Below are 13590 nucleotides of genomic sequence, written 5' to 3' on the forward strand. Positions count from 1 at the left end.
CCTAGTCGTGGTGGCCGCACGAACGTGTTGACAATGGTGCACGCTGAATTCAAAAAAAAAGAAAGTGCTTTGTGTAGCCTTCTTGCCTTTCGTGCCTTATTTCCTTATTATTAATGTCCCTCCCTCTACTTACGCCCTTCCTGCAAGGGCGCTTCACGGTCCGGCAGTAATCGTGTAAATAAATAAAGTAATCAATAAAATTTACTCCACTACCGCGTCACCATGGGTAACGAGCACGTCGATGACGCTGCCCGGTCAGCAGGTGAAAGTGGCACGCACGAATCGATCGCGTCGTCAAGAGCGCGTGCAGCCAGGAAACTTCGCGTGCTGGCCCGAGAGGCCGTCACATGTAGTTTGAGTACAACGGTAGTCGCATGCCAGATTTTCAACACAACAGACTGCGCCCTCTACCCACAGGCTTCAAACTACAGAAGGTAACCCCGTTTCGTAAGTTCTGGTTTATAACTACACTCGATGAAGTCTCAAGCTTTGCGTATTGGAATGACTGACCAAACTGACCATGGCGACTGCAGTGGCGAGTAGACGTAGTGTTACAGGGACGATCGTTTACGGCTACGCTTGCCTGTGTTGTTGCTTGACTACATTACTTTTGCTACTCACCATTCCGGTCATCCGAGGAGGGCACAAAGAAAGGGCTGCTGCAGCTAGTTCTTAAACACACTTCTGCACAAACGGATTCAGATTTAATCGCCGGAATATTGACGTTCGTTCGCGCGGCCGGCTCAATGTTTTTTTTTTAACTTTCTTGTTGTTTGTCTATCTCCTTCGTCCTCCATTTCATTTTCTCTTAAACCGCGTGTTCTGTTCTGAACACTATCAAAGTCCTAACTGCACTTTGTCAGTGACCATCTTGTAAGCTCTGGTTCGCTCACATGGCTACTATATACGGTCTGTATATTGGCCCAAAATATCAGCATGGCGGAATTCGCACTCTTTTATGCGCCCCCCACCCTCTCTATCTATCTCTCTCTCACTTGTTTAGTTATATATGAAATACAAATTCACATTCGACGTGAGGTGACCAACGTGCATGCATTCCCTATGCGATGCTCAGCCCCAAGCCGAGAATACACCAGATCAGGCTCAGAAACCGAGCTCTATACCTTAGTGACTTACTGTGGAATCAACTTGCGCTTTCGTACGAAGCGGCACTCTTTGCGTTTCCTCCTTTGTTTCCTTCCTTTTATCTCTTAGCCACCTTCCTCTTGCATATGGTAGCAAACCAAAGGGGCGTCTTTGCCTTTCCTTTATCTCGTCCCTCCACATTGTAAACGCGCCCTCGTGCCTCCCTATTTCCTTCGTCTCTCCTTATTCCCATCTCCCATCCCGCACTGTGCAAATTTCTCCTCCCCATTCTTTCCCTGTCATAAGAATATCGTTCCCTCCCTTTGCAGCGACGTGGCGCGTGCCTCGTCCCTGCGTCCCCTGGACGATCACCACCACCACCGGTCGACCGGCAACGGCGGCGGCGGTCTCGTCCTCAGCCTGAGTCCCGCCGAGCTGGCGCAAGTCCCGCCGCCGGCCTTCTTCACCTCGGCGCGCTCCTTCGACGAGGACAGCAGCAGCACCACCACCACTGCCGGCTGGAACGCCAACACCACGTCCTCGTCGGGGTACCTGCCCATGTCGGCGCTGCACCACCAGCAGGGCACCAAGCCGCTGGTACGTTCTGGTCTTCTCTGGCGGGCCGCGTACGTGCGTGTTTGAAATATCCCAGAGGGCGTGCTGCGAACGAAATATTACATGCGAAAGCGTATCTTATCGTACCCACCCATGATTTGTGAACGGCGAACAGCGGTGACTTTATGTGCTACCATATGTACTCGCATATAACCAGCACCGGCTAATAACATCTGAATAGGGCTAAATGATGCCTAATTTACGCTAGTGTTGGATGGGCGATGGTAAGCGTTGACTGATGCAGGCTACCTGCTGTTTTAATATCAACATTGATTTCATCCAATGCCATTCCAATCAGGCTTAATTTAGCACATACATAGACCGCAACATGAGTTTTTTATGGCTTAATTTTCTTTCATTGTTAACGCGAAGAATTCAATGGTAATTAAAGGGGGTTTGGGAAGCCGTTTGTTAGTCAGCATGAAACGAAATGCGTTTTTATTTTCCTGGTGATGTAAAGTAGGACATGCAAAGTGTCGTATATAAATATAATCAATACAAAATGAACAATGCAACGTTAATTAATTTTTAAAGTGAGCGTGTACCTTGTGTGAAGCCTACCTTATTCACTCGTACAATAGCAGCACCATAGTTAACGCCCGTGTACATTCCAATACTTCTGTATGCTGTCCGTAAGATGCTGTTATGAAAATTGAATAGAATTTATATGGAATCAGCATATACTGCTTAAAATAATACGAAAGTCACGCGGACTTATTGGAACGGCATACGGAATGTTTCAGTGGGGATTTTGAGAGGAATTTCGATGTAGTGGCGTATATACAGGTAGCCCTGTAGCCGGGATGAACATCTGTCGCCTATAGAGTCACTTCTTGATTGCCAGTCTGAACATAATTCACGCAGCCTCTGTCAATGGCCAGGTCGAGTGAGCCCTTGCACATCTTTAAGGTGCCACACGATTGACAGCGGCTGTATGAAATATGTCTACAGCACACGCAATTTCAGCAATGTGTGCGCAGACAGAAGGCACTTCCGCGTAGAGGCCTCGTATAAGTGTTTAGTAAACGGACACCCGATATCGCCTCACCGTTCGTGTCTCCGCGAGCCGCCGCCGCCGCTGACAACTGCTTAACTCTCAGCGCCCCGCTCGCTCCGGTTTGAAGATAAGTGGGCTACTTTTGTGGCTGAGCGACTTTCTGGACACCGGATACCCGCGAGATGCCGTCGCCGGCGCCGCGCTTCCGCCCGGAAGTCGACGTCACGCCGTCGCGGTGACTCCTCCTCCTCCTGCTGCTGAAGAGATGTATGGCTTCCTGTCATTCTTCCTGGCATCTCCTCGACGCGATTTTTTCACGCGCCGCTATTGCTGCCTTCTCGACGAACGTGGAATTTGTTTTAGTGGCCCTCCATACGAGACCGAACACGTGTAATAATCGAGGAGAACTTAAAATCGGTCGAGGGCACGTCTTTGACAGACGCGACCCTACAGTACACTGAAACCGAGGAAGGCACAGGGGTTGGAGTTTCTAATTGAATCACAGTTTAAATCGAAAGGAATCGACGGATTCTCTTCTCTCGTTCATTTCATAGCTATAGGGTCTCGGCTGCCTAGTAAAGGCTTTGTTAGTGCGCTTACTGCAAGAAAGTAGTCTTTTAATGTGCACACATTCATCGACAGCTACTCACGACAGCTCTTAACTACAAACCGTATGTACTTAACAGGTACTGGCGAGGTATAGTCGGTTACACATGGTATGAGAAGAACAGCGCAAATTCAAGAGACAAGTACAAAAACATTAACACAAAACACAGGCGCCGTGTTGTGTGTTAATGTTTTTGTGTTCGATCTCTCGAATCTGCGCTGTCCTTCTCGTGTTCCGACCCGGCTTCCTTCCCGGGACGCGTTGTGTAGCGAAGACGGATCACCTTCGCCGCGTGTCGGGCGCCTGTCACGGTCTTTTGCTGCGAGGGCCATTCTCCGTGTGCCGATACGATTTCGCGCCTTTTGTCTCGCGTATTTGTATGTATTGTGTGCATCGCTCTCGCCCCGCCGTTCGTGCTTTGATTGGCGTCGCGGCGGTGGACGCCCTTTTCCTCGCGCACACGTTTGCCGAATCCGGCGGAGCGGTCACAGCTTGACTCAGGCCAACACCCCCCGCTACAAGCATTCACTTGGCCTCGAGTTTTCCTTTTTTTTCTCCCGTTAACGTTGTGGAAAACGCGGATGCGTGTTTGTCGAATTTTCAGCACACTACAAAAAGAAAGAAACCCAGCTTCGGAGTTACTCCGACGTTTCGTTGCGGCCTAAAATTGTCGAAGGAGCTCCGTCTTTTGTTGGCGGTAGCAGACCACAGTGAAATGCACTTTGTATATCTGTGTGTACTTGTCTTGCACACGGTTTGGCCTGGCATAGCTAAATACCTGAACGGTGGGACGATAGAGTACATTCCCATGCGATGATGGTCACACGGAGTGCAACAGGCATGCGAATCATCTACGAGTCTATATATACTTTCTGATAAAGGCAGATTTTCCCGTCCACTTTTGCCATGACTACAGCCAAGCTTCCATTATTTGGAAACATTTTTGGGGCAAACACCGAACCATATCTGCTACAGCACGCATGGCATGTATTTGCTAAATTTCGGTACGAGCATTTATTTGTTGATTTTCGTTGGTTGAGGACTCTGCTTTGTTATGTTGTATTTGTGTTATTGGCTACTTATAGTGTCAGTGAATTTGTATGTTACATATAATGTTATGGTTTCTGTGTGAATAATATGTATAGTCGTGCGCAACATAAGCTGGAACACTGAAATTACCCTTTAAAGGTCATAGCGGCTAAACGTAGTATGCGCAGAAGTGTTCATGACACAAAATTCTCAAGCGGAAAGGTATATCTTGCCATTCCACCAGTCACATTCATATCAGTACATTACAATCCGTTGAATAAACACAACTTCTCTGTTCCAGCTCATATTGCTCACGATAGTACATTACCCTGCCTGTAATGACTCCATGAATGGGATGGGTAGTATCAGATAAACCAATAAGTATGGCGCGCACCTTCCGTCTCGCAGCCTCCAGCGAAACCCCCTCGTCGCTCGGTGGCCTGCTCTCCGGGTGTGTACGAGCAGCTGTGCCTGGCCACCACCGGTGGTCCGCAGAGGAGGAGAAGGCTCTCGTCCGGAGACTCACGCTCCTCCGCCGAGTACGTGGACATGAGGCCCAACGCCTCTGCGGTGCAGCAGCAGCAGCAGCAGCAACAACATCAGCAACAACAGCAAGCGCAACAGCAGCAGCCTCAGCTCGACAATCATAGCGACGCCTCGTCCAGGCTCTGCGAACTCAGCAGCCTCTACGACCAGGTGCGTGCTTTCTGTATATACTCGGTGACGCCTCTAGACTGCCCACTTTACTGTCACGTGCGCGTCGCATGACGACGAAGCTAATGAGCTGCTGTGTTGCTGTAGTCCATCTCACAAGCTGGTTGCCGCACTGTGGAGGCTACGGGGCTGCTTAGCCAATACGAAAATCGAAAATTCTTCACTATGTATTCATCCGCGCCGCGTCATCTGCTTGGCATCCCATTAGCGTCTGCGCTCACGCGTTGGGAGAATGAAATGAGCACACGGCAGCAACCAACTCTGTAAACGTTCGGCAGCAACAGCAGTGCGCGAAAAAACAACATGGCGGCACCCGTCAAAGCTGGTTCCTTCCGCCTCGAATTTATTTATGTTGTCGCCGTACGCTGTGTGGCCCGTAGGTTCTAAACAGAGGCTTGTGTTTGCGTTATATTTGCGTCCAGACGTTTCGGCATCTATGTATTAGTGATTAATTTGCTCTGTTTCCATGATTCATTCTCAAATTCTGGGAGTCAAGGCTAAGCAGGCGTGGCTGAACAAACAGCTAATCTCAATAATAAGGACAGAACGTACCCGATACTTTGTCCTCAGCGTGAGATGATACAAAGTGATAGCCGATTCCACCGTTCATTCATTGCTGCCAGGACAGCGGGCAAGTAGCAAGCGCGAGTACGCATCGAAGCTGGCAGTCACGCCTGCGTGGGTGCTGCCATGTTGGTTCGCCACCACAGTTACAGGCGATTACCGATACAATAATTAAAGACATATGAAGTACACGCGAATTGTGATTAGTAGTGTCAGGTATCGCTGTAACATAGCACGTGCCAAACAAACGCAGTTGTCGTTACCTTGCCAATTATAACGCAATTACAAGCACAGCTATGTTTTGCTACGCAAGCATGTGGCTTGCTTACGCCTCGTAGCGTCCGCCCTGCTGCTACCAGCTTGTTGCATAGAGTGTATATATGGTTGGTGAGATACTTATTGTGAAAAGGCATGTACCGGTTCAACTGTAGTTAAGTTCTACGAATTACTTTTAATGATTTGCTCTCTTAACTGTACTGTGTTTTGTAGTCTTTCATTTCATTTTTCTAAGTGCAAGTTTTCGCGCGTGAACTTGAATAATGTGACGAGCTGGGCGTGGTGCTTCTCCGCCAAGCGTCTTACCGCGCCATGTGTTGATCGTTTTCTTCGTTTTATGTGTCCCTTTAAAAATAGAATAGAACGACGTCCTCAGAGCTGAACTTGGACACGAGATACCGAAGCTATGAAATGAAATGTTAATTTTGCTGTCTTTTAAAGATGTAGACAAAAGGGTCTGTTAAAAAAAAGAGAGAGAGAAAAAAAAGTCTGCCAAGACGTCTTGCATCTCAGTACGGTCGATACTACAAGAAGAACATTCCCAAAACAAGTCACTATACAATGCTCACTATGCCGTCATCTCGGAGACATTGGAACACATATACATGCCAGACCGTCATAACGATACAGATCGGCGTATAGTAAATACAAAACGTCACCCCAGATTCAGCATAGCCATCTAAATAACAAAACAAATAGACTGGTTTTACAAAGAATGAGACACTATAGTTATGCATAAAAATAAACACTGATTGCATTATAAGTTGAAACTCGGTTTAACGAAGTGATGGGGGCGCTAAAATCGAGGGAGGGAGTTTTCAGTCCTTTGAAATCTATAATTGCGACGTAGCGTCGCCCGAAAGCTACTGCGGCATTTTATTTGCCACTAATGCCCACCAAGGCGTGTAAAGAGTTCGCGAGGGCATCCCGAGCATGGATTCCTCCCATGTCTCGGCGATACAGGTGACGTAGAAGGTCACGTGAGGTTACGACAAGCTGCCGATATTTAAAGACCGGGAGAACGATTGTATTTAATGTGCGAGCAGGCAGAGGAAGAAAGTTCCATAGGGAGCCTACATGTGCGCGCCTCCGTGCCTCGTGCACTCGTAGGCTCCCTAATGTTCCAAGGAGACGGGTGCCGTCTGTCGCATAAACCTTAAGATAACGTAAGCACCCGCCGTGTTCTTGCGGGAGTATTTTGCAGGGACAATGAACCACTATTGCTCAGCGCCATTTGATATGTAGAGCGTTACCGACTGCGGCGTGCAGCCTCTTCAAAAGATAAAACTAGTGTCGTGGATAGGTTACGTGGCCAGATGCTATAACGCGATAGCGTTACAGCGCACGTCCGAAGAAAAGCCGTCTGTGTGAAAATGGGAAAGAAATTACTGCACTTTTGCCCATTCATTTCCGGAAAAACTTCGTTAAATCGAGTTCACTGCCATGAAAGCTTCGTTAATTCGAGATAACGACATCATTGCACCCTATGTATGTGTACCTGCTGGAGAATGGAAATTCCTTCGGTTAGATCGGGAAATTAGTAAAATCGGGTTTCATTAGATGGAGTTTTAACTGTATTCTTATACATGTAATGTGCAGTTCCCTGCGAGTTTACACAGGTAAATAATGGAAAATTGCGACGCTCGTAGTTATACAAAAAGAGGGCAGAATGTAACGAAGTCGCTGTTTACTCATAACATATCGAACAGCGTAGATACAACCAACCTGTCCCTTTCTTTTTTTACTCTAGCTTGGGAAGTCAGCTTTTAAATGAGATATGCCGTATACCAGCTACACTAGAACCCCGTTCTTACGTTTGTGAAATAAAAAGAGAAACGCGGCAAGAATCGGGAAAAACGTACAATCCGAATTCACTAAAACACCGTGCAGTTTCGCTTGATAACGATATCACAAACGCTGGCACCGCGAAATCGTACGAAAAGGGAACGTATCATGCGAGATTCTACTGTATACACGGTGTTTCAGCTAACTTGAAACAAGTATTAAAAATAAAGAATAAACATATATACGCGCTACGCATGTCCAAGTGGCTCAGTGCTGTTCTGAGTCATATGCAGCTCGTAAGATATTTTCCAATCCGCTAAGCTGGGAAATTAACAAAGATTACTAATTAACTTTTAAAATAAGCAACTCTAGCGAAAGATCTTCAACACAAAAGTCGCAGTGCTTGTTCAGAAACGTCGGATTATTTCATCTCTGCTAATATACTAAACCGCCATGCTCCGCTGGTATTTAACAAATATTGCTGACTTAACTTTTAAAATAGTAGCTATAGCAGAACATCTTCAACGCAAAAGTTCTAGCGCTTGTTAAAAAATATCAGATTATTTCATCTCTGCTAAGATAACTGCCCTGTTTAATTTCTTTACAGCATTTCTTTAAAGGGACCGACAACTGGCCAGAACGGGTGATTAGATCCTGGTGGAAATGAAAAGACCGTGAATTATAGTGACAGATTCCAGAATACTTTTCGCGATCTGAGTAGGATTTATATTTTTAAATCGCGTTTAAAAGTAACAAAAACCGGTATGTCGCGGAGCCTAGCGCGAGCGCCATGAACTAGACGTATGCAGTCTTAAGCACTTTGTTGTGCGTAGTCCAATGCTTTTACACGCACCAGAACGAGGGCTGAAATTTTGAATATGTATGTTATTGTCGAATCCCGTTTGTTTCTAAGGTAAAAGAAGTAAAGCATGAGATGCGGCGCTGCTTTCGTGGCTTCCAGTGAAACGGAGGCTGCGGCGCATGCGCGAGGCGTCCGGCGGCGTTTCCCGCGTAGCTCGACTCTCGTCTGCTCTCGTCGTATCGGACTTTTGAAGAGTAGCACGCGAGTTTGCGCTGCTGTTCGCAAAATGCCATCGACTTACTGTTCTGTGGAGGATTGCTACCACTTCATGAACAACACTGCTGGTGTATCCTACAACTTGTTTCGTTTTCGAAGGCTTAGCTTGGCTTGGCTTGACTAAAATGTGATAAAGCGACCTGTGTACGGCCAAAGTACTTCTACAAGAAGCCCCAGAAAAACGCTATAACTATTGTAAATAATTTAATAGGCTAGAAAGCAGTAGTCGCGGCACCGCAGGCTTTGTAAACGGAACATTGCCTTTTTATACTTAGGGCATAACTTGTCGCCACTGCTGGCGTATAATCGCTATCGCGCTCACCTCTCACTGTTTGCAGCATGTGATATTAAGACTGCATAATCGCTGCAGATCGAAAAACTCTGATTACAAATGTTTTACGGCGTTCTCCGCGTTACCACCCCGTGATTAGAAGCTCTGACAGGTAAGCTTCCCGTTGCACTCAAGAAAACGGGTACAGCAAAAGTTGGTTGTCGGTCCCTTTAAAGTGCGCGAAATTTCAAAAAAAAATACTTGACACAAATTAGCTGAGACACCCTGGTGTGCACTTCCTATCAGACTTGACAATGCAAGAGCAAGAGAAGACACGTCAAGCTTGCATCTATACTCCGATGGCAGGCACACTTGATCGTGACAGCTCAGCCAAGTGTAACCGCTTGATATCGAAGAAGAGCCGCCGTCCACTCATTGTATATACACTTGAGTAGGGCTCGGATTGCATCTCCGCGTGACTCAAACGAGTGGCTGACGACGACGTGTCCGCGAATCGGTCCCATTATGTCTTACTGGGAACGGCGTCTGATCGGCTTTGTGGGTTCACTGTATAATAGCGAAGGTGCCGTGGAAATTATGTGTATGTGGTCAGATATGTTGTCTTTTGTGCCGCAGCAATAAATAATGTAAGAAAAATTCGTATAGACGAGGTTAAGTCACACTTCAAGAATAAATTATGCGGAGTATCTCGGCCTTCCTGTCTGCCTCTTTTGAATCACCAACATCCGGTGCGTCACATCTTCCTACTTCCGTACGCTTTCTGAAAGAAAGTTTTCACAAGAAAGTCGTCGAGCATTATATATTGGGGATTTTTCGAATCGGGGCCCCAAAGCCCTTTGTTTGTGCTCACTTTGGGTCAGGGCTGGGCAGTATCGCGATACAAGAGTATCGCGATAGTATTTCAGAGTATCTGTATTTCTGTATCGAGATACATTTGAAAAATGTATTTGTATCTCAGTACTGAAATACATTTACGATGTGTCGCCTGTATCGCGATACTATGCAGGACACGGGTATTTCGTTACATTGTTTTTTTGTATCGGAAATGAGTTGAGGCGTGTTTTCAATGGGGGAATGGCGTTATTTATTCACTATAACACGAATTTGTGCTCGCCTTCAGCGGTAGACAGACTTTTCTTCTTTCGTGAGTCTTGTGCTGAGGCTGAACCGACGCTGTTAGAAGACAGCCCATTTGAGAAGCCTACACCGCAACCTTCTCAGCGAAGCAGATCTTCAAAATAAATGTGTGCTTTTTCGCAATTCACTGGTGTTCATTAGTGATTCGAGGGATTGGCTTCAAGTGTGCTATGTCTAGCATAGCTTAGTTTGTTCGCCAAGTATGTCGACTTCGGTGTCCAATCCTTGTTACTGTTGCTGTGAAATAGTGCATTTTTATTGCAATGGATACTTGTAATTATGTCATTATTTCTAATTATGTACTTTGTCCACCCCCCTCCCCTTCAATGTCTTAATGGCGCTGAGGGTACTGTAATAAATAAGTAAATGAACTGAACGTTTCGATGCGCTGTAACTTTAATTACAACATTATGCTGTACTATATAAGTGTCTTTGCGTAGTATGAGCATCCTTGAAATAAAAAAAGTATTCCAGTATCTGTATCGCTGTAACTGTATTCCGGAATACTTTTTTCGTCTTATTGCAAAAGTATCTCCGAAATATCCCGTTATGTTGAAGGCAAATGTATCTCAGTATCTGTATTTTAGGCTTCCAGTTCATGTATTTCGATATCTGTATTCCGGAATACTCTTCTGAGTATCTGTGCCCAGCCCTGCTTTAGGTCAAGCAGGAGCTAGGAGTTTTCGAATAGGGTCTGCGGCGCGTTGGACACTCCCCCTATTCTAGGTCACTCTAGTCTTGGCCAAGAGCCGTCGCTTCAGTGGGTGCCGTCATGTTTGTTTGACCCAAAGCTTTTGGGGCAGGCTTTGGGGCTCCCGCTAAATTCGTGAAATAGCGTCCCCAACGCAAAACCCAAACGCTGTTAGGGTCTCGCGCATGCGCAGTGTCCTCGACGCTATTTCTTTGGGGCCCCAAAACATTTGGGGATCCTATTCGAAAACTCCCTATTAACTGTCAGTCCTACATAAAGTAGTGCAGGTTATAAATAAGCATTTCCTTTTTTCTGGGATACAAGCCATTATAAGTGCTTCTAGAGTGAAAGGCTTCCTTTCGTAGTAGTTGTGGTTAGTTTCTAGATCGATCTCTTAGTGCACGCAGGCCACATAACAAATCGTTTTAGGCATAGCCATATATGCTGCAAAATGTCGCGGTGGTCAGTTTCGCTATCTAAGGAACTACGGTGCACCTACATCGGAGTGACCTGTGACTACTTAATCTCGCTGCAACAAATACGCGCCTTCGAAGTTTAAGAGGCTTGGCGAGTTGGGACGGATACATTGTAAGCAATATGGTGCAAAACCGATAGGGACTATAGGTAAAGAACTGAGCACAGGACAATCGCTTTCTCGCGATTTAGATCTTCCATAAATCGTCTGGCTTTACGTGCAATAAATAAATAAGTAAATAAGCACAAGGCATGCGCATGGGCTTTCGTGAGGAAAAGTTATTAAAGCGGGAGAGATAAAACAACAACCAAACAGTTTGCACAATTCGTGCGCAGCTTTCCTTGCGAGAGTAGTTTTCAACTGAACTAGTTAATCCAGAGAGAAGGCGGAATTAACTAAAAAACTAAGAACACGTGAAAAAAAAAAGGCAGAATGAGGACGCCTTTCTCTGTCTTTTCTTTTTCTTTTTTTCGTGGATTGGCGTATCTATATATTGGGTTGCTTTCTTGCTGACCAAAGCTTGCTGATCGCGGGGACCGTGTAATAGTAAACAGGGCCGACCTCGAAACCTGGTGCGACGGAAGGTGGGCCGATCACGGAGGCAATGTAATCCGCAAAATCTTGCGGTCACAGGATGGTTAGGCGCGTATTTACTTCGCTGCGAAAGGCGATGCAGAAGGCAATGAGCGTGCGCATCGTCGCGCACATAAGCACGCAACTATTTTGCTGTGACACAAGAAAGGGAAGGTATAGCTTTGCTCGCATTTCGAAATAACAGGGCATTCGCTTGGTGCATGCGGCTTATTGCGTGCATTTAATTGAAACGCCTCGAGAAAATTAACGCTGAGTATACAGCAAGAGCATATATATATATGATATGCCATAGCTTTTCTTCAGTAAGCGTGCTGTCGCCTCGTTTATAATGTAACTGACTGCTCCTTATTTAAGGTGTCGCTATTATCTAAGACTTTTCGCTATTGATTTGTGGATGTTATAAAGATGTGACCTTGAAAAGGAAATGATCGGATACTGTATAGTTCCTGACTTACGTAAATGTTGTTCACTCTTCGTATCGGCCTTCAAGTTGAGCTCGTTAATAACTGCTTTCGCGGAGAACGAAGACATTACAGCGGGCGACTTATGACGTGGTTCCGTATATATGAGTCGGCTGTCGAATATATGTATATTCGACAGCCGACTCCATATACAGACGCAACGCAATCGTTAGCAGCGCACCTTCGTTTTTCCTCCCCATGTTTCAGGATTTTCTAATCGCACGTCTACCTTTATATCTGTAGGCTTTCAAATTGATCTCTTTTAAGTGCTGTCGTTTCTTTGTCTTCTGACAGTTCTGGGTCTGATGATGACCTTATAATACCGCTGCCGCCTCGTATATAGATTACTCTCCGATTGTGCCGCATCAGAGCCGCGTGTGAAGGAGTATTTTGTTTTGTTGATTGCACGAAAAACGCAGCACAATATACCAGCAATTGGAGAAGGGAGGAAGGAAAGGGCAATGAGAGATTGCAGTCTATACACGCCTTCTCTGTTCATTTTCAACGCCGCCAGCGTAGGTGCGCGTGCAGCGCTATATAATCACGCCCAATGGGCGCCGCAGGCGCCTCAAATTTTAAGTCAGCAGCGTGATCGTTTCGTTTTTATCCGTATTTTAAAACGCGCTCCGCAGAAGCGACTTTTATATATATCGACCGCACCCCTGTTGTGCTTGCCAATAAGCACCCCCCGCATCTGTTTCTTGACGTTCGTTTCATCTTCCAATGGTCGAACCAGAGAGAAATAAAAAATGAAATAACGAACGATCAAGCGCAGGAGAAAGGCCATGACCGTGGATAAGCCTCGGTGAAATCGCTGACTCGCGAACGACCATATCGGCGGCTGGAATGCCGCTCGCTCTTCAGCGGACGTGTCTAGATAGATAGATATGCCGCCCAGAGAGGCCTATATACGCAGTCGATCATCGGCCGCCGGGGAGCACTTTGAGCGCGCCATGAAGCGTCGCTGATGGCGGGGGATCGTGCCACGCCTGATGCTTTTTGGAAAGGTGCGTGGCGCTTTAAAATAGCGTATACAGGGCGGCGAAGAAGCAACGAGCTTGGTGTACTGTACCGCGCTGAACTTGCCGCCTCTTCGCCAGATACCCCATACGCTGTTTTAAAGCGAGAGAGACGGTCAGGGTGTCGTCCTCAGAGAAGCGTATATATCTCAAAACTTAGTGTCATGGGT

At 46.4% G+C, this 13590-nt stretch overlaps 1 protein-coding gene across 1 annotated transcript in view; it reads left to right on the forward strand.

The window, feature by feature from the left end:
* The window catches only part of LOC119383124 (ankyrin repeat and sterile alpha motif domain-containing protein 1B), a 108614-nt gene that overhangs the window by 62516 nt on the left and 32508 nt on the right, over window positions 1–13590 (forward strand). The window contains exons 6-7 of the mRNA XM_037651131.2: window positions 1416–1683; window positions 4743–5030. Coding sequence (XP_037507059.1) covers window positions 1416–1683; window positions 4743–5030 — 556 coding nt within the window. The remainder of the gene's footprint in view (window positions 1–1415; window positions 1684–4742; window positions 5031–13590) is intronic.

Source organism: Rhipicephalus sanguineus, chromosome 2 (genome assembly GCF_013339695.2).
Source record: "Rhipicephalus sanguineus isolate Rsan-2018 chromosome 2, BIME_Rsan_1.4, whole genome shotgun sequence".
NCBI classification, from domain to species: Eukaryota; Metazoa; Arthropoda; class Arachnida; order Ixodida; family Ixodidae; genus Rhipicephalus; species Rhipicephalus sanguineus.